The 21853-nt window shown below is 43.9% G+C and overlaps 2 protein-coding genes across 2 annotated transcripts; both read left to right on the top strand.

Annotated features, from left to right (window-relative positions):
* Nucleotides 1-788: 788 nt before the first annotated feature.
* sv2a (synaptic vesicle glycoprotein 2A) lies at nucleotides 789-18367 on the top strand. Its single transcript, XM_003965682.3, is given in 14 exon segments — nucleotides 789-1104; nucleotides 4394-4777; nucleotides 4779-5166; nucleotides 8293-8473; nucleotides 8874-9025; nucleotides 9350-9483; nucleotides 9725-9814; nucleotides 11303-11410; nucleotides 13008-13096; nucleotides 13477-13641; nucleotides 13887-14020; nucleotides 14154-14360; nucleotides 15083-15242; nucleotides 15393-18367. Coding segments are annotated over 13 exon segments (2214 nt in total). The 5' UTR covers nucleotides 789-1104; nucleotides 4394-4555; the 3' UTR covers nucleotides 15577-18367.
* Nucleotides 18368-19053: 686 nt separating this feature from the next.
* bola1 (bolA family member 1) lies at nucleotides 19054-20583 on the top strand. Its single transcript, XM_003965697.3, has 2 exons — nucleotides 19054-19263; nucleotides 19896-20583. Exons 1-2 carry the CDS (start codon nucleotides 19211-19213, stop codon nucleotides 20356-20358), a joined length of 516 nt encoding a protein of 171 aa, XP_003965746.3. The 5' UTR covers nucleotides 19054-19210; the 3' UTR covers nucleotides 20359-20583.
* The last annotated feature ends 1270 nt before the right edge of the window (nucleotides 20584-21853 follow it).

Raw genomic sequence — 21853 nt, forward strand, 5'->3', positions numbered from 1 at the left:
GGTCTCCCTGTGATCTCCAAAATATTGGAGAAAAGGGCAGTTTGTCGTTTCCCCATGCGCAACACATATCCTTATTGACCACTAGGTGTCACTAAAGCGAACCTTTTGGTTCCGCGATGTTTACAATAATTAGTTTACCGCAATAACAGCTGCTCCATTAATTATGGGTTTATTGGGCAGAAGGGAAGGAGGCAGAAAAGATTCAGTTCTTCTTAGTTTCGCCCAGTAGGGCGAGCCTGAATGATTACTGACCGGCTTCTGCAAACTCCCCTTCATTCCTCATTTGTTAGAACGTTCTGACTGATTCAGGTAGGAGGAGAATAAAGATGACAATCGAGAAGTAACACTAATTGGCCAAATATAGCATCACACAAATAAATAAAGGCACTAGTAAAATAAGTGATGCAATAAAAACATTGAATTCTCTCTTGAATGACCTTGTTTTTCGAATCTTTTTGGTGTTTGCGCACTAATATTAGCGAGAAGAATTTCTGAAATACAAATAAATTAAAAATAATAAAGTATTCAATTCCAGCACTGGTACATTTAACATTCACAAAGAAGCTGCGAACATGACTGGAGCTAAAAATGACAGGGCAGAAACTGAGATGTCGGCGTAATTTTACTGTAAGTGCGGCACATTTTTACTGTTAGTCCTGATAATCATTTTGCAACACGAGTCTAATAATTTGCCTCTAAGAAAGGCATCATTTATTTATTAAATTTTATACGTTTCCCTTATTGCATATGACCAATATAAAGGACACGCGCACGGGGAGTCTCTGGAGCAAACCACCGGGACGCGCAGCGGGAGGCTGGCAGCGTTTCTGTCCCAAGTAAAATAAGATTTTATCATTTCCAACAGCGAAACTGTGCGTGGCGCAGATAAAATGCGTGTGTTTTCAGAGGATGTCGCGCAAACAGCAACTGTCGTCCCCTTGTCTCCGGTCCCCTTCGACCCGAGAGGAATGGTGTCTGCTCAATGAGGACCAGGGAGGAGGGGAGGGGAGGGGGGTGGAAGTACACGGAGAAGGCGGAGGAGCGGAAAGGTGCAGGTTCTGCTACTGTGCGCATCACTGGAACCCGGGACCTGCCTGCTTCATGGTATTTAAGGTGACTCCTCTGCACACACACGCGCACACACACAAATGGAGAGAGGGTCTTATCTTTTCGTGCTTAATTTGCTGATCTACTGCCATTACTGGTGGAAGGACCAGACCTTTATCGGCACACGATGGATTTCCAGCGCCGGTAACGAGATGCCTCCCGGAACCCTGTCGGCACAATATAAATGATAGAATATCTCTTTAAAAAAATGACCATTTAGACTTTCTTTTACTCTCCGCGGATCGTCTTGTAGGGAGGTAAGAACGATCATCATCAACCTTCACTGGGGGAGGGGTTGGGGACAAGGTTAGGAGGTGGCGAATCTTGTATTTTAATCTCATTAACAGCACACGCGGTCAGCGGCCAGCTGAGCCTCAACTGCGCCTAATTTGGGCTGAGATGCCCTTGGCCGCCCCATCGCCTCCTGCCCCCCTTTCCCCTTAAATCTAACGCGTCGTTTGTGGAATTCACGTCAACCTGTGGTGAAAAAAGTGGGATTTGCGTGTTTTAGGGTATATGCGAGGGCTTCAGAATGCCGGTCCAGTGCGTGCTTGTTCTGCGTCGTGTGCTAAAATGACCTTGTAGAAGCCCATCGGGGAGAACGTGATGGAGGCAGAGACTGATGGAGAGCAGCGTCTCTGCTGCTCGCCTTTGTGCTCTGCGGTGATCACTGACAGGGACGTGGCTTTTTCACATTAAAGATGCCCTTTGATGGAAACAGAGAGGTGAATACCTGCTGTGATCTGGCCCTGGTTTGTGCCTTCTGCATGATGAGGTGATGTGTTTTACACCCTGGTGCATCAGATGTCCTGCGCCTTTGGCAGCCATGACTGCAGCACATCCTTTGCATCCAAACTACATGAGGGGTGACAGTAACAGGAACAGCTACCTGCACAACTTTCCACACACTTCCAGGCTCTTTTGCTCTGCGTGAGGCTTGAACCAACACTCAGCTCAGCACTGTACAGCATCCCGAGGTCAGGAACTGTTATCTAAAGCCATCAACACTAAAAGGAAGTTAACCAGTGCAGCATTTGATCATTGTCCAATTAAGGCTCGCTCGGTTATTAATTGCACTTGTGTTATTGCTGCACAAGGCGAGACTCTAGATCTTCCTGATGGGGATTTTTTTCCTCCCTCGCCCACCGTTTAACACAGATCATGTAGCAAATATTATTTTAAATGTCCAGCAATGATTCCTTCGTGGTTATCCATAAAATTTCAAATCACAGTGGAAAAAATATCTTTTCCACCAGTTTGCTAGGACAACATTTGGGTCTTTGTGCCCCAGGTTTCAGCTCGGTGCTTCAAGGAAAACGTTGGTTCACTTCAGCTGCTTGCTCAGCCTAAGGCTCAGGTCACTGTTGAAAATTTTCTGAATCACTGGAAAATAATAAAAATTCTTTCCTGTGTCCAGACGGGCGAGGGCAGGCAGTGATTAGTGTAAGTCTGAATGGTTCCTCAGGTGAGATCGCGACTGCTGATGCAGATTCAGAAGCCTGACTTGATATTTATCAACCTGTGTTTGTTCCTCGTGTACCAGAAGGGCAAACACACGTGCCTTTGTTTGGATCTGGTGATTGTGTGTGAGTTAATAGTTGATCGGGTGTGTAGCTGTTACAGATTATACCTGTGTAAACCTGTAAACAGCACACTGCTGTAGCTGTAGCCACCCACCATCTTGTTTTTGCCCAGTATCCACTGGTATATTTGCATCTATAATTGAGGAAAGAAAAAAAATTCTTCCCACACAGTTGTCATGGTGATGATATGAAGTAAAACATATCAATCCTTTAATTATTGCTTTTATGAACGTTGACTGTTTTATTACCTGGGTGGGTGGAATTCTGCTCTCTTTTAGTGTCGGCGAGCATGAAATAAATACGTGAAATACAGTCGCTCTCCAAGAACCCAACATGTTGTTAATGCAGAGCTCAAGAGAAGATCAGGGTTCAAGTTCCTGATTACTGTTTCCATTGCTTCATTGTTCAAATATTGTCCGCTCTGCACAAACACTGTGGTCGGAGACTCATTTTAATTTGCCTTTGCAGGTTTGTCCTGGGGGGGGTCTTATCAGCTGGTGCTGAGCAGCAACTACACATTCTAGACAAGTCAAATTGATTTGTGTCAAAATGGACTGAGGCTGTGTTTGTGCACGAGGCCCAGCCGTATCCCGGGAATTACTTTGTGCTGGTTCTAGCAGCACTACTCGGCTCCTCTCGGTCTGAGGCTTTTTCAGTCCATTTTGTACTGAGGAAAGCCAAAATGGATGCAGAGAGCTTACGTCAGAGTGTTTGGCACGGTGTTGCTAAGTGCCTTCGGTGCCACCAGGGTGACAGAACACACTGGGTGGAGAAGGAAGAATGACGTGACTAATGTACACTGCATATTTGTATGTATCAGCCTGTGGTTGTCATGGTCTCCCCCCCCCACCCCACCCCACCCCCTGCTGAGCGGCGGCTGCACGTCGAAAGCTCCTCGCGCTCAGAATGACTTCTGTGTCAGATGCAGCTGGAGTCCTTCCCCAGCGACTCGCTATTTAGGGACCTGGTGTCTGCGTGGTCTCATCAGCATTTACGTGTTGAGGCCAGTCCCAGTTTGGTTGGCAGGAGTTCAGATAAAAGGCCATTTAGGTGTTTGGTAGAACCCATTAGAGCAGGTCACCAGTCTGGGCGCACACATATTTACTCATTGGACCATAAATAATTGAATAAAGAACGTATAAAATCACAATCGCTTGTATCTGTGCTGGTGAACGGATGAAGGCCTGTCAGGAATCAAAGTGCTGAGCTGTCTCTAAATCCAACATGCAGAGAATACTGATGAGTCTGATGTGTTCTGCACCGCTTTTGTTTCAGTCTTTGATTCAAAATGTGTTTTTGATAGATGCTGCCATTTCCTTTTTTTATAGGGTCAAGGTTTTTATTGTAACCCCTTACAAAACCAGGGGGAAAAAAAGCACAAATGTGCAGTTTTATTCAATTTTACCATCACAATGACCTGTATCACACCTTAGTGCACGTCACACAGATGCATGAGCAGTCTGTCTCTTTGGTGTTGTGCGATTGTTTGTTCCAATATTACATCTTTTTTTAAAAAAAATTCATTCTTCCAGGCGCAGGGACGGTAAAGTTGAGTTATATTTAGATGAATGTAACATGTTTGATGCTGCCACCATCATGAAGAGTGCTTATCTCTATGTGTGTGTGTGTGTGTGTGTGTGTGTGTGTGTGTGTGTGTGTGTGTGTGTGTGTGTGTGTGTGTGTGTGTGTGTGATTCTCCTCAGCATCAGGGTCTGACATCAAGGTGGTCAGAGTGTGACAGCAGCAGCCACTAAGTGACAACATTTACCGGCTTCCACAAAATCCCAGTGGCCACTCATGTACTGGGGCTGCTCCTGATATATCCGAGTCCAAGCAGCAACTGACCAGCACCTCCAGGCCTAAAGATGGATGATGATGGACGTTACAGAGACGGCCGCTCGGACTTCATCCGCGGTGCGAAGGACATTGCCAAAGTTGCAAAGAAGCAAGTTGGGAAAAAGGTTGGGCGTGGCGTGGACAAAATGGCCGACGAGTACACCAGACGCTCCTACAAACGCTTCGAGGAAGAGGACGATGACGATGACTATTCTGGCGTCCCGGGCAACGACGACGGATACTACCGCAACAGACAGCCGGGCCAATGACGACGAAGGACACAGCGATTCCACTGAAGGACACGATGAGGATGATGAGATCTACGAGGGCGAGTATCAGGGAATCCCCCGGGCCGACTCGGGAAAAGCCCCAGGCATGGATGGAGTGATGACCGCTGAGGCGCAGCAGTTCCGGGATCTGTCCGCCTACGAGGGGGAGAGGAGGAAAGACCAGGAGGAGCTGGCCCAGCAGTACGAGAGCATTCTGCAGGAGTGCGGCCACGGAAAGTTCCAGTGGACTCTCTACTTTGTCCTGGGGCTGGCGCTGATGGCCGACGGTGTGGAGATCTTTGTGGTCGGCTTTGTCCTGCCCTTTGCAGAGAAAGACATGTGTCTGTCCGAGCCCAACAAAGGCATGCTGGGTAAGAGCCACACACTGCTGCACCTCTCATGTTAGCATCATCGGAACATTGTCAGGCTTGTTATCAGGGACGTCTGATTTCTGATGTCTCCTTTGTCCTTTTCTGTTCACATCTAAGTCTTTACTTTGGGAGATAACATCTAAGACACATTTAAAGACAATAGCCATGAAAACAGACCCCCCCCCCCCCCCCCCCCCAAATCTATGAAAGAAATGCACCTAAAATGAAAACATTCTCTGAGGTGAAGCACCTTTCCAGCAGGTACAGCCTTCAGTCCTGATGCTACTTGCTTTACATATCTGCATTTGGGAATGTTCCTCCTTTCATCTTCTCAGATCCTCCTCAGAGTTGCTCAGCTATTTAAGATTTAGAGCATTATTTCGCTTTTCATTAAAAGAATTGCGCCATTCATCTTTCCTTCCACCCCGACCTCCTCCATGTCCCACAGCATGATGCTGCCACCATGTTCCACCACAGGGATGGGATTGGAAAGGTGCTGTGTGCTTTCTTCACACAGTAGAGTGTTAAAAAAAAGTGAAATATTGGGTTAATCGGACCAGAGAATGCTTCTTGGCAAACTCGGTGGGTTTTCATCATGTGTCTTTTACTTTCTGTTCAGCATCCGTGTCATAATCCCAGATTAGTGGGGTGCTGCAGTGACAGTTGACCTTCTGAAACGTTCTCCATTCTGTGCTCTTTGGAACCTTCAGTGCCGCAGAATTTATTTTTGTTGCCTTCCTTAAATCTGCGCTTTCTTGCAATCTGGCTCTGAGTTCTGCAGGCACTTCTTTCGACCTCATGGCTTCAATCAAATCATGGGACTAACTCAAAGCTGGTTGTAACTCTTTAAATGACAAAGAACCATGCCCATTTTTACATTGTTGGCAGAGACCTCATACACATTTCTGCTTTTAGGAAGCAATGTTGGTCCATAAAGCCCTGGTGCTGATCCTGATCACAGGAGTCCCGGCTGTATGGCCTGAGCCACAGCGGCCCAGCTCTACAGCAAAATTCTTGTCACCCAACAGTTCTTTTTGCATTCTCATCACACTGTTAGTGTTGCTTCAGTTTTTCCATTTTCCTAAAGGTTCTGAATATATGAATAAAGAGCATCTACACAGCTGAAGGCACCCCCCCCACCCCCCCCCCCCCCCTCACACACACACACCTTCTCAGCCAGGGTTTGCATCATGTCCATTGGGACGAGCAGGAAGACACAACTGGCTCTGATTCTCTCCTCTCACTGTTACACAACATGCCTGACTCATCCTGCAAAGACATGTTTGCTCATGCCTCCCTGCATCCCCTGATTCCCAGCGTGCCCCCCCCCCCTCCCCGCTGCTGACACCTTTGTTTTCTTTACATAATGGAGCTACACTGGCGCCATAATGCCACCCAATATGATCCAAGCCGTGTGAGCCTGGTGTGTGAGGAGTGATGCGTGGGATGTTTGAACAGGCGGCAGAGAGGTGCTGAGAGGCTGTCATTGCTTTGCCCTTGTTGAGGCCTTGTTGCACTGGGAAGAGGAAGCCGGTGTTTGCCAAAGTCACCATATTACAGCTCGTACTCGCTGCATGACAGCAGACGGAGAAGCGGAAATATGAATATATTTGAGAGTTTTTACGAGACGGAACTGTGAGAATCCAAAATAACTGCTCTGCACCCTTTGTGACTCATATTCAGATCAGGAACTAGCGCCAATAACAATAAGCTGTTGTCGGCTGGTGCCGACTCCCCAGAGTTATCGCCATCTGGCCCACACCTTCAACTGCTCGGCCAGTTTCGGCAGCTTTTATGGCTTCTCTTGCTCAGCATCTGCAGTGCATCTCCTGCACGGCAACGGCTGTGCAGCACAGCTTGTGGTGTGTTTTGACCCGGGGCTGCCTTTTCTAAATCGGGGAGAAAATTACGAGCAGCGTCGCTTGTGTTGCGATGGTATCGTTGGTGCCGTCCAGGGGCTTCGGCTCTTCCTTCTGGATGTGCATATGCTGATGAGGATGGAATAGTCCAGTGATCCACAGCCCCAGCATCGTGCAGACTGTTAAATTAACCCATCAGAGGTTGCTGATGAACTTTGTGGTACCATAAAGACCCTGGGCTGGAAAATCGCCTATTAATAGTGCCTCCCTGTGCATCCACCCCCTCCTCATCCTTGTACACATGTGCCTCTGGGAGCTGTGTTATCGCGTAGACAGTCAACCATCCTCACTCTTTCTTTTCCTCTCTCACTGTAGCACTCTTTACATGCAGCCATGCTCTTCCTTCACCCCTCCCCCCACCTCCCTTCCAGAGGGCTCACGTGCTTCTCCATCTCTCCGGCCCCTTAACCTCTCATTCTGCTCTGTTTTTTTCTTCCAAACATCATCCTCTTCATAAGCAATACATCCGTCCTTCAAATCCGCATTTTGATCGTATGGATGTTGATGAGAAGCAGGTTTTTAAGATTGAATTCAAACACAATGCAGAAACCCGCCAGGCTTCCAAACGCTGAAGAGCAAAATCACATGTAAAGAAGCGGTGCAAAGCAAGCATAAATCAATTACTAGGCACATGCACGTAGATGTGGAACAAACGTGACCGTGAATCCTATAATGAGCAGCTGTTTAGCAACAGCAGAGACGTCCAGCGAGATGGTAAACTGGGCCCCTGCTGCAGTGGGACAGCAATAGGTCGTAACTCTGCTCTAATTTGCTTATGAAGAAGAGTCTGTTAACAGGCTCATGTTCTTTAACTCCAGTGATCCAGTGATGAGTCCAAAATCAAATCACAGCCTAACCCGGCGGCAGCAACTCCCACAGAATCTAGAATCCTCCAGAATCCTCCAGAGTCAGACTGAATTCTGCTTTCTGTGGTAGAATACAGTCTAAATTTGTTGTTTATTCAGAAGTTCGGGTGGTGAATGTTTCTCTTCAAGGTGATTTTCGGTTTCAGAAAATGGTTGCTTTGATGTTTATGCTTTCATCAGTGTTGTATCCAAACAGCAAAATGACTGTTTCTTGAATAGGAACTCAAGGTTCTGCTGGAACAAAGCTAACTTTCACACTTTGCAAATTGCACCTCACAATTTTTATATTTTCACTTCCAAACTGGCGTGAACTTGATTTTTCTCCCACATTGTCTGCATAGGTCTGATCGTGTACCTGGGGATGATGGTCGGGGCCTTCGTGTGGGGGGGGCTGGCTGATCGCATCGGCCGACGGCAGACGCTCCTCATCGCGCTCTCCATCAACAGCGTGTTTGCTTTCTTCTCGTCCTTTGTCCAGGGATACATCTCCTTCCTGTTCTGCCGTCTGACCTCTGGCGTGGGGTAAGAAGACAAACAAGTCATATGTTGGGGTAACAGCTAGGGTAAAGGTCAGGTTCAGGTCCAAGCAGAAATAAAACACCATATTTAAAAATGAGAAGCAATCTCTGTCTGCTGCAGCTGGGTTATTAGATAAATAGATGGATAGATAGATAGATAGATAGATAGATAGATAGATAGATAGATAGATAGATAGATAGATAGATAGATAGATAGATAGATAGATAGATAGATAGATAGATAGATAGATAGATAGATAGATAGATATTGGGTCCACAGAGATTGCTCCCATCATCAATGATCTTTCTTATTAGTTAGAACTGTCTAACTAACTCACAGTTTACAACTGGAGGCTTCTAATAATCTATGTATTTACATCCCTGCTTCCCTCTTCCCTGTGCAGTATTGGTGGCTCCATCCCCATCGTGTTCTCCTATTACTCTGAGTTCCTGGCCCAGGAGAAGCGAGGGGAGCATCTGAGCTGGCTGTGCATGTTTTGGATGTTGGGCGGTATTTATGCTGCTGCGATGGCCTGGGCCATCATCCCACACTACGGTGAGAGTAATAAATCAGGACATTCGCGATGTGTAGTCAAAGCTTTTATGTCATCCTGGAAAGTCTGGAGCTCCCATTTCTACAGCGCTGGGTGGATAATATTGAAGCATTTTGTCCAATTAATAAACATTCTAAAGATTGGGCGCTACTGTGTCGGCATTAACAAGACATTTCTCCGCACATGTCAAAGGTTTGCCCCCAATTATCCTCTAATTACAAGAAAATTTGCTCTGTGATGATCACAGAAGGTCACTCGTCACGTCCTTGCAGAGCTACAGGTTGCTGCCTTCTGATGCCTCCTCCTCCTTGTGTCTGCTCGCACAGGCTGGAGTTTCCAGATGGGCTCAGCCTATCAGTTCCACAGCTGGCGCGTCTTTGTGTTGGTGTGTGCCTTCCCCGCCGTGGCAGCCATTTGTGCTCTCACCACCATGCCTGAGAGCCCCCGCTTCTTCCTGGAGGTCAGACAAAAAGGGCAACTTCCCAGAATGTTTTTAAGATAAGTGTCGGTGTTTTCGCATCCTGTAGCAGGCAAACGTTCTGCCAGGCAGCTGATGTTAGTTCAGGAGAAGGTCACAACTTTCTAAGAGATGTCTAAGACTGTAAAAACTCGCCCTAATTTTCATTTCCAGGTACAGCATAATGACATTGCTAATGAATGCTAATAAACCTTCTGCTTGTGTTTCTGAATTTCCCCTGCAGAATGGAAAACATGATGAGGCGTGGATGATCCTCAAACAGGTCCATGACACCAACATGAGGGCGAAAGGGTACCCAGAAAGGGTCTTTTCTGTAAGTCACACGGTCTACTAGGATTTAAAAACACATTCTTCGTAATAAAATATACATTTTTGCTAGCTCGTGCAAAAAAATAAACATGACATTTTCACATATCCAGCACTTAATCAGGTTATGGTGATACTGTAGATCTAATGTAGATGCTATATGAGTGACACAGTAAAGGTTCTTGGGCAGCATCATCAGTGTTACTTTGGAAAAGACAGTCTGGCAATGATGTGAAGCAAAAAGTGTCTCAGTAGAATCTTCATTCAGAACAATTCGGCCACACAGTGGCTTAAATAATGTGTAAAATGAAGACATCTGTAATATTTTATTATGTTTTTGCAAACCATGGTGTGATTAAAATTTAAACAATAGTAAAAGATTGAAAAACATCATGGTTTATTTAAACTCTGCCCCACGTATGGCAATCATTGCGTTAAAACACATCTTTTAATGCTCGCTGAGGGAGGTTGTGTGACAGCTGCCGTTTGTCTGTTAGCAAAATAACTGGAAAAGCTTTGAACGAATTTTAATGAAATTTTCAGGAAATGTTGATAATGGGACAAGGAACAGATAATTACATTATGGTAATGTTGCAGATTCCAGAGAGACTTTGGCCTTTAATCTTCCAAAGATCAAATCCAAGGGGCCTTTATCATAAAGAAACCTTCTATGTTCCATAACCCTGCGACTGCCTATAATACTGATTGTGGTTAACTTATTTAACGTTATTTTAACTATCAACACCCTTTTTAAAGGATGATAACTCAGATCTCTCTCCCCAAGTGTGTGTTTGGCAGCCATCTGCGCTCTTTCGCTGCTTTTTTATTTCTCTAGTTTCCTCCTGTGACTTTTAAAGATTTTCAATTCTATGCTGCATATCAAAATCAGTATAATTATTTAGGCATAATCATAACAGGTATTCATGAGACATGTCAGTACGAAAGGTTAAGAGCTGGTGAAATGTTTTTCCCAGTTATAACTGTTAGAATTGATGAAAAATGAGAAATACCACTGTTATGGCTGTTGAACTACAGTAAAAAGTCACAACATACTTTGGCTAATCTGCTTTTTTAAGCTTCCAATGAGTTCTTGGGAGTTGTATTGTCTTCGGACACAGTGAAAACCAGCCAAACTACATATTGACTCCCCTCACGGCCTCGAATAAAAGCGTCTTCATCATGTCTTAATCCCAGATGCTTTCACTGAATGTTGAATGTGCAGGGTTGGTAAATAAAGTCTGCACAAGCAAGCAATCCAATAAGTTTAGTAAAACCGGCTTTACACACAGAAAGGATGCTGGAGGGTTCGTACACAACAGGAAGGATGAGGAAGCAGCTTTAAATAGACGAGGAAGAGGAAACCCAGAGCAAATAACCGCTTTCCCCAACCTCCAATTAAATGGACAAAAAAATAGGATGAACTTGATCAGGAATCCTGGGACTTTAATGCGTGCAGGATGGAATGAAATGTAGATTAATTTTCGGTTGTCTCCAGGTGACCACCATCAAAACAGTGAAGCAGATGGAGGACCTGGTGAACCTGGGCGATGGTGCCGCTTGGCATGAGAAATGGAGGATAAAGCTTACCACGCTTTTCCATCAGGTAATAAACTGTGAAATGTGCTGCTGCTCGTGGTCTTTTACACCTGATATGACACATTTTCTCCATTACCGTACCTCCAACATCAATCCAGGCCACAACTGAAGCATTTGTGGTGTGTTTAGTGACTGTTTGATGCTCCTGTCTTTGTTGTGCTGTTGATAACTTTTCTCTTTTGTTATGTCATATCTGGAAAGGCGACCCATATGCAGACCTTTCATTCAGGGGTGTCTGGTGCTGTCTTCATTTCAAGCTCTCTTTACATTGAACTTAAATTCAACCCACAGGACATGTTGAAGGTGCAACGAGTGAGTGCTTGTTGATGGAGGTTTCAAGGCTGAGGAATTTTTACAAAACCATCGCTATAGAGACAGGAGGCAGGAGCATAAACCTGGAAGCAGGAGATAATGGGTGTTCATTGTGACCACTAGAAGATTCTGGTTGTGGCATGGAAAGTGGAACTCTGGTAAAAGGTGTCCTCCTCAGTCTAACTGCCGTGAGTCACTCTGGAAGAGCTGATTTGAAGTTGAAATCTTGGGTGGGCTGATTTAAAGGTGCTGAGCACCTGATATTCCTGGGAAGGGAATAGTGTGTCCATCACCACACTGGTGGACATAATCATCCAAGGGCAGCTATACATTCAGGGAGGAGGAATTTACAGAAATCAGGCTCCAGTTCCTGGCTGCTATGTTGTGTTTCACCCCTACAGAGGCTCAATGTGCTTGACAGAAATCCTTCAGACCTGCAGGACTAACAGTGGTCCTGGGTCAGACTAGGTCTGATGGGATGTGACAGTGTCTAGTGACGTCTTTGTCAAGCAGGTTAGATGTTTCCCTGACTGAGGTGAGTTTTGGTAAAGCCATAAAATGCACACAGAAAATGACCTGTCGCAGGGTGTCTGCTTGAGTTACCTCTGGAAGGAGGTAGAACCATGAGAAATCTAGACGACTGAGCACCCACCATCGACCAGAACCAAGCAGGAAGATGCTGAGAGGCAAACGCTGCCAGAGACACAGAAATGAGTATCTCCAGATGTTCTGGGCCATAAAGGTACCAACAGGGCAGCAGCTGGGTGTGGTATGAACAAGGATGACTGGGATTAATACCCCCGCTGCAGGACCTCAGACCTTGGGTCACACAGCTGGGTAGGAGCTGGCTGGACTTTCTGGAAAGCTATATGGACTCGATCTCACATCACTGCTGCAAGCACACAAGATGATGAAGCATGGACAACTGGACACGAGTCATTTGGCTGACTCAGCCCTATTCAGTCCTACTCTGTCCTGCTCTGTCCCACGGTGCCCCTGTCATCCATCTTATGCTACAGAATAGCAGCAAGGACAGACAGGGCGGCAGTTGGACCTCAGCGGTGAGAGGACACTGCACCTTCCCTCTTGGTCTTTTTGGTCTTCTGGAGGTACATGAGATGAATCTGGAGGTTTGTAGTCAGCCTGAGCTGAGAGGCTACAAGCAGGAGCAGCACTGGTTTCTCTTACTGGACCTGTTAATTTAGGGGCTGTACTGGGACCAGCGGTGCCTGATGAGATGTCACATGTTCACTTTTATATTGTTATTTTCTGATTTCCATGTATTCTTTCAGGTATGGAGTAATTTTCAGGCTGTTTTCTCGCCGGAGTATCGTCGCACTACCTACATGATGATGGCCGTGTGGTTCTCCATGTCCTTCAGGTGAGACCGTCTCACAGGTGACCGTCAATGCTGATGTGGCACAAATGTTTGCCAACTTGTTTGATGATTCTGAGGAATTGTTGGTGGAGAAGGAGCTAACGTGAGGGCGGAGAATCAGGTTTCTGTGTCACAGCCAGGACATAGTGTATAAATATTTGAATGATTCTAGGAGGAGAGAGTGAGGGAAACAGTTCAATTTAGGTTGAAGAGTATAAGATTAAGGTCATGAAACACTTGCACGTTTGGGTGCGTTAGTCTTGTCTGGTGTAACAGCTGAAAATAGGAGCATGTAAAGAAACCTGCTGTAATCAAGCCCATTGTAATTCTAATCGCACGTTAAAAAGCAGGTTATTTTAATGCAGCCTTCTCTCCTCCTCCAGCTATTATGGTCTGACCGTGTGGTTCCCCGACATGATCAAGTACCTGCAGAAGCAGGAGTACTCGTCACGTACCAAGGTATTCATCAAGGAGAAAGTAGAGCATGTCACCTTTAACTTCACCTTGGAAAATCAAGTCCACCGCCAAGGAGAGTACTTCAATGACAAGTGAGTCCCCGGTTGGGTGGTTGTATTGATCTGCTGAGTCCTGTCATGATGTGCAGACTGTGTTAACATGGATCCATGATGAGGCTTGATTGCATCACTAGGAGCAACTGGAGTCCTACAGCAATCATATCAGCATCTTGTTTCTGAAGGGGTGCTCTAAAATACAGAGGGGGCGGTTTTAAAAAGGAAAAATCTAAGACAAAACACCATTTTGCTCGAGTCGTTTTCTCCAATGTCGTGTCCAGATTCATGAACCTGAAGATGAGGTCGATGGTGTTCGAGGATTCCCTGTTCGAGGAGTGTTTCTTTGAAGATATCACCTCCAGCAACACCTTCTTCAAGAACTGCACCTTCATCGCCACCCTCTTCTACAACACAGGTAGGACTGAGCGTGCGTCTGACCAGCGGAGACGAGGCTTCTGTCCCACAATCAGAACCACACGCTGACGAACACAGAAATGCTAAACGCTCCATCCTCTGTACCCCCTCCCTTCCCCGTCATCATATTCCAGATCTTTTTAAGTACAGACTGGTCAACTGCAGACTGATCAACAGCACTTTCCTGCACAACAAAGAGGGCTGCATGCTCAGTGACGTCAGCGACGAGAACAACGCCTACATGGTCTATTTTGTCAGTTTTCTGGGAACTTTGGCCGTCTTACCTGGGAACATAGTCTCCGCGCTGCTCATGGACAAGATCGGGCGGCTCAGGATGTTGGGTAATCACAACACAATGTGGCAGCCGACTCTGGATTTGTATGTGTTTAAGATGATAATTATTTAAAGATATTTTGCTACTGATCCCGTCAAAGAGAGTAGAAATATTAGGTCAGATTCAAATCGATGACTGCCCATTTATCTTCTGTGGTTTAAATGGGTAATAAGGGTTTAATGAGTTTATATTTTTTAAATGTCTTTACTAAATAAGAGAAAAAGATATTTATGAATAAATGAATAAACCCAGTAAGGAGACATCAGGAGTAAACAAGTGGGTTTTAACTGTCTCCAGTTTCCATCAAATGTAGAATTTAATGGATTTACAACCAAAATTCCACACAAAACCAGATTTAATGCACTGAAATTAGCAATAGTGCATCAGCCCCCCCCCCATCTGCCCCTAAAATTAAACACAATTCAGTGATTATTTACCTGCGCTTTGGCTTTTATTGATGAATTTTTTTAAAATATACAGTTAACTCGAAGAGGCTGGAGGAAATCACTGTCAAATCAAACCACATCATCATTTCAGTCCAAAAAAGTTGGTCTTTGAATTGAACTTGAATGGAAACTTTTTTACCTCATGCTTGTGATTTTCACCATCACCTTCCTCCTCGTCTCTTACTGACAGACAGGTGAAAGTAAAAGTCTTTTTGACTTCATCTTCATGTCTGTTCAGCAGCTTTTGCACATGTTTTCATATCTGTCTTTTCTCCTCCTCCAGCGGGCTCCAGTGTTATCTCCTGCATCAGCTGTTTCTTCCTGTCCTTTGGCAACAGCGAGTCCGCCATGATTGCTCTGCTGTGCCTGTTTGGGGGAATCAGCATCGCCTCCTGGAATTCCCTGGACGTGTTGACGGTGGAGCTTTACCCCTCTGATAAGCGGTAGGTTGTTGTGGTATTCTGGGCTGGCATAACAACCTCTGATTTCTGACTTTGACATTTTTTCTAGCTCCCTCTTGTGGACTTTAGTGGTAAAAACATGTTGCGGTGGATGTGTTTTGACTCTTTCTTTTCTAATTTCTCTTTTCTCAGAACCACAGCCTTCGGCTTTCTCAACGCCCTCTGTAAACTAGCGGCTGTTTTAGGTATAAGCATCTTTACTTCCTTTGTGGGTATCACCAAGGCCGTGCCCATCCTGTTTGCCTCAGGGGCCCTGGCAGCCGGCAGCTTTCTGGCCCTCAAACTCCCAGAGACGCGGGGTCAGGTGCTGAAATAATGTGACGCCAGCAACTTTCCATTTGGAGGGTAGACGAAAAAATAATAAACCATTTTCTCACTCTGTGAATGAGCAGCTGAAGAGCCCCTCACATCCTACCGTACCCTTTAACCCCCTCAAATCCTCTAAATGTATTTATGCAGAAGAGTGAGGAAATGTGCTGTAAATATTCCGTTTGGATTGTTTTAAAGATGAACCTCCAAGAATAACCACACATTAGGATGCCTGTATGAGCCACTTCTGGAACATGAGGCTTATGTAAAAAGGTCAATAAGAGCATGATAATGCATTTCCCTTGGATATGATGTAAGGTATTCATGTAGATAGGGTCAGCTCTCCGTATCAGCTGGTAGAGGTTGATAAAAGCCATGCGCAAAGACTTGTAGAAGAGGGCACCGGTCCATAGTCTTCCCCATTCCTCTAAGAACATCAGCTTACTTCAGGTCTTCAGTCATTCACTTTTGTTGGACTTCAAATCAAAAATGCAACAAGTCCGGATTGGAGGCATTTTTGATGGACCTCATTTTCCTTCTTTCTTTTTCTCCTGATGTCTGGTGTTGGTGAGCAGAATGGCTCTTTTTATTTATACAGTTTTATTCTTTTATTTTTTTTACGTTAACATGCCAAGTTCTGGCATGTTTTTCTTTGTTCCTAGAATATGACAAGGCCACCGATCCTCACTTATTCGCCTGTCATAAACCATATTTAACACTTTATTTCACAATAAAAACCTCATTTGTTGTCCCCTCGTAAGCGCAACCATTTGACAGTGTGACGGCCTCTAACATTTTTACCTGATAAAAGTGTTAGAAATTTCACACACAAATGATGCATCAAGTCTCTTTTCTCTTGTACCATGTCTTTCAGAGGATTTAGTGCATGCCCTAACGTACGTACATACGTACGTACGGCTGTGTTGTTGAGCGTTTAGACATTTTCTGGCCAAAGTGACTTTTATTCTGCTATTTCAGGAGGCTGATGATGCCCAATACATTCTTCGTGGAGCCCACTCCATATAAATCCATTTATATATTTATTTTATTCAAAATGTGGGAGAAAAGCAGATAATCACAGGGCGATAAAAGGAAAACGATTCTTTGGGTGTTTTTAATACATTTGCAGTTTGTGCTGGATCTTTGTGTCTTTTTGTGTGTTAGCTGTAATACTGGACTGAAGGTGGTCAGGACTTGTACAGCCTGTTTGCTATTAATGGATCAAGAGTTCAGCACAAAAACTATTGGGAGTAAAATTAGAGGAATTAGTCTTGGCTGTGAATTAAGGTGATATGTTTAGTACTGAGGATTAAGCTGCAGTTGAGTGAGGATTTGAGCTTTGTTTGTGCTTTATGCTCCAAATATAAAGCACATGTAATGATATATTCATAGAAATTGAGATTATTCCATGAGAATCACTGCCAATGGCTGATGTCATCCCATTCTGGTAAAAGCACAGCGTGTTGGTGGACATGTGTTGCATGGAAAACATTAAGTTGAACACAGAAGGTTTCTAAACTGCCATTTTGTAGGATAGCAGCCATAAGAGGACGACAGCTGAGTAAACAGACTCCCATGTCCACTGAGCGTGCACTGTTGTACTGGCACAGATTTGTGACGCCTTCAGTTCCGACTGAAGTGAGAATTAAAGCACTAAGAATCAAATCAACCGGACTGTAGTGGCTTGTTTGACCTTTTCATTTGACTTCGGCCTAACTCATCCACAGCCTGCCTGTAATCCATCAGTGTGCCATCTCATGAATTATTGCCAAATATTTTCTATGGCCTGATCACACCTAACTCCCATCAGTTCTCTCATAAATATATATGACTAGTAGTTCTTATTATAGAACTAATCAGATAGATCTTTGACCTTTCTGAGTAAGTTCTGGTTTTCAGGTTTTCAGCTGTTTAAAATATCCTTCTTTCGCGTGCTGAAACTGCAGGAAATGGTGGCTTCAGAATCCAGATTGGCTGTCACATCATGGAATACCTATAGATTATTCTCATGAAAGCACAACGATATTTGTATATGATCACTAATCAATAAAAATGTAAAGGTTAACAGTCAGCAGTCCCTCTCTCAAGTATGTGCTGTTGTGTGTTTCTGGCATTAATAAAGTGACGTGAGGTTATGAGGGTAATAGTTTTTAGAGCTCCATTCAGGTGATCAGATTTGTCTCTGGTATCCACATAATCTATGTTATGTATGTTTTTAAGAAAGTGTTGCTTTTGCAACATTAAACAACGAGTGAAAAATAAAGCACTACATCTTCGTCTCTTACGGTCTACAAACCTATTTGGAATTGGAGCAGGAAAATGCCCACTGACCTTTGGCCTCGCCTGTGAAAATGCCGAGTGCTTGCTCATACGAACGTGAGACTGATGGCTGACATTCATGTGTACCCTCCAAGTCCTGAAGCTTCTGTCTGTGAGATTGCCATGAATCAATGTAACAAAGAATTTACCACGTTTGTCATTGTATTGTGCTGTAGCAACTGTAGTTGATTGTCAGTGTAGACACTGTGAAATGACACACAGACACACACACGTGTCTAAGAGATTTTGTGTATTTGTAAACAACAGTGAAATATAAATAAACACATTAATGTTAAATGCAGGTAATAAATACAATCATTTCCAATACAGTTTATCAATCATAGTTGATCACAGATATCATCAGTTGTGTTTCAGTGTATGTGAGAATTTGTTTTTTTCCGAGTGTTGATTGGCTGTACCCTAAGGTGTGCAATTGACTTTAAAATCCACAATGAACAACAATCATGAAGAATAAAACTGGAAAAAAAATGAATATTACTTTTTGTCTTTCTGTCAGTTAAATATGTTCTACCTTAAACTGCCAGAATCTCAAATGACTGGTTAAAAAGCACAGTCCTGGCTGGTTAACACCGTTTCACTGCGTATGAGTGCATATTCATGTTGGAATAAAAAATACATAGATATGAACAAGAAATGGTATCAATGCGGAACTGATGTGGCTATACAGTATATTAAGGTGTATGAGTTTATAACTGAAGAATGAAAGCAAAAGATATTTTATTATTGGTTTACTAATTATCAAAGTGCAAAGTGAGTGGTATGAAGAGAAGAAACTCTAAACACTTGTAAATTAATTAACATCAAAAAACAAAAGGACTCAGGCGACCTCTGCTGGACAGTTTATGGAATTATTTAGTTTTGCGCTGCCGTTCATCAATCCTGCCACTGGTGGCGCAAGTGTGCGTTTCTAGTCCACGAAGAAGACGTTTCTTCTGTTATGATATTGAATTTGTTCCAATAGACGTAATGAAGAAAAGACGCATAATGTCTAGTGTTGTTTCTAGACGTACAGCCAATAATATAAAAACTTTGTAATGAGCAGTTATTATGTCATAAGGCCACATATATATGACACATAAAGATTGAGCAAATGGGTTACAGCTTTAAGTTATTTGACGAATTTGCCGTAAGAGTCGCTGCTGTTGCGGTTGTGTGTAATACACATGTGCGTGCCAAACTGTCTAACAGCTACAATGTCTTCATGATGTAAAGTTATTAGTTGATTATTAATTTACTCTTCTCTAACTCATAAACGAACTACTTGATGGAGTTTGTCCCAGTGGAGCTACCGTACCTTTTCAATGCGCATGCGTGAAGAAGTCGTTTGGGAAGCCTTGAAGCAAATATTGGCAAGGTTAGTAATTCAGTATTTGTAAATATGCATTTGTTTATTGTAGACGGGTACACCCGATACGATTGTAAACGTAGAATTCTCAGTGTTTCTCAGTGATATTTAAAATTGTTCCCTAGCAAATACGCACATTAACACAGCTCCGATAATACGCCGTCACCTATTATGCAGTATTTATTCAATTCAGTTCAACTCAATTCAACTTAACTCCATTCACATAAATTTGCTTAACAGAAGCCCCGAGTCTGGGCAGCAATAGCAAAGCTAGAGGCTTAAATTTTGGACATATTACACGGTTCATGCGAGTAAAGTCATTTTGACGTTCAAGCCTTCCACTGGAACTGCATTCTGTGATCTTTATGAAGTATCAGAAGGGACAATTGGTTTGTATTTAGTGTTGATCATTGTTGAGTTCTGTATTTAATTCTATAGAATCTTCTGTATCACCATGTGTGACGGTGTACATACGGCTGAAATAACTCACACTGTTGACAAAGGGGAACATTCTTTTTTGTCCTTTTAAGTTACTACTGTAGGTCAGGTGAGGAATGATGCTGACGTAACAGATGTAACGGTTTAGAAGGTGATTGAACTCTCATAATTGTGTCTTTTGATCATCCCTTTTGTGTCTTAAGAGGTTTAGTGCCACGGCATCAAATGCTTTGCCGTGTTCGACCCACCTCCACCGCCCTCGCCTTAATTCGCCCTTTAAACTACGCCAGACGACACATGGAACTGGATTCCAGGAGACCCGTGGAGAACGCTATCCGACTCAAACTGACCAACGCTCTCCAGCCCGAATGCTTGGAGGTTCACAATGAAAGCCACATGCACGCCGTGCCCCCCGGGTCAGAATCGCATTTCCGCGTTCTGGTTGTAAGCTCTCAGTTTGAGGGTCTGCCGCTGATCAAGTGCCACCGTCTGGTAAATGAGGCTTTAAAGGAGGAACTGAGTAGCTGCATTCATGCCCTGGCTATTCAGGCAAAGACCCCTGAGCAGTGGAAGAGGAACAGTACCCTGGCCAAGAGCCCTCCATGTCTTGGGGGCTCAAAGGGAGATCACACAGTGGATGAGAAGCTAAAGGCAGGAGGGGAGTAAAAATGACATTCTGAGCTGTGCACAGCAGGGGATGATGTGCAGGTGTAAATATATCCTGTCTTCTTATGCATTCTTCGTTCATGGGCTGTTAGAATTCGCCACAAGAACTGTTACCTTCCTCAATAATGAGCTGTAATCGGTGCAGTAAATACCAGCTTTATGGTTAGAAAGCTGATCACTGCTGCTTTTTCAAGTCAAAATAAACCATTATTATTGCAGAGCGAGAATGTTTTTGTATTTTTTTCTTCAGTTTTGAAGATCAACACGCTTTTAGTTCAATAATGGCCTTCGACATTTTAAGCCTATTTATTTCCATCTTGTTTATTGTAGGTGAACTTAAACAAGATAGGATAAAGCTCAATGTGCTCCTCACTATACAATGAAAACATTCAAAAAACATTTTTTGGTTAAGTTAATTATCGCTAATAATTAGTGCGCATTAGTCTATGTTCGGAATATGAGTACATTTATTCAATTACGGTTTTAAATATGGCGCGTCCTATCGCGTGCAGTACACCTTTCTCCCCACATGGTGGCACTGTATACGCGCATTTCGCAATTGGCGTCATAAACGATCAGTACACGTTTGTTATTTTTTTAAGAATGAATCCAATATTGATTTTAAGAAAAAAAACTTTAATTGCGTCGTTGCAAAATACTGTAATGAAATAAACGATACACGTGGTTCTGCAGATAGATAAATTATATTGGTTGAACAAAAGACGCAAATAATAATAATAATTTTTATGATTCATTGTTTCCTGGTGTCACTCATAGTCTTGATTTTCATCAATATTGAGGGTAAATGAAAAACTGAAAACCCCTTTAAACATCTGTTCTTTTAAATTTCACAATTAAATATGCTTCATGACTTTAAAATACAAATGCTGCAGCCCAAAGATGGCACACCGCTCCCAGTGTTTTGCTGCAGAGCTTTTCAGAGTGTTTGCTGGCTCATAAAAGCACGTCCTCAGTGGAATGTGGTGTCTCCTTAACGTGGAGCCTTTCCTCTTCTGCAATCATCTGCTTGGAACTGACAGCCTGTCAGCTCTACAAAAGGCTTTGGTGAAAAGGATGAACAACTGGTGTCAATGGTGTCACTGGTTGGTAAAAGAAAAACATATACCACTTTATGGCCCTTGCTGACCCATTAGAGCTGGGCCTCAGGGGGTCAAGAAGCAAAGCAATAAGCCAGGCGGTGTGACTCAGGGAGCTGCAGACTTGTCTCTGCTGATAAGATTTACACTTTACAATTCCAGGTGCTGTTATGATGGAGTGGGAAAAGCATGAATGCCGTGGTGGAACGCAGAGACTTGTTTGGACTTAAAAGGTTGGCTGGTTTGCATGAAAGCATTGTGCACTAACTCCTTGTGACAGTTAAAACAGGTCACATAAATACTGGCCTGTTTTGGCCTGAGGTGGACCTGTAGGTGCGTCAGTTGACCCAGCTTTTCCTTCATTAAAGGACCCTTCGCAGGCACCACACTCATGAAGC

The sequence above is a fragment of the Takifugu rubripes genome, chromosome 7, assembly GCF_901000725.2.
Source record: "Takifugu rubripes chromosome 7, fTakRub1.2, whole genome shotgun sequence".
Taxonomy (NCBI): domain Eukaryota; kingdom Metazoa; phylum Chordata; class Actinopteri; order Tetraodontiformes; family Tetraodontidae; genus Takifugu; species Takifugu rubripes.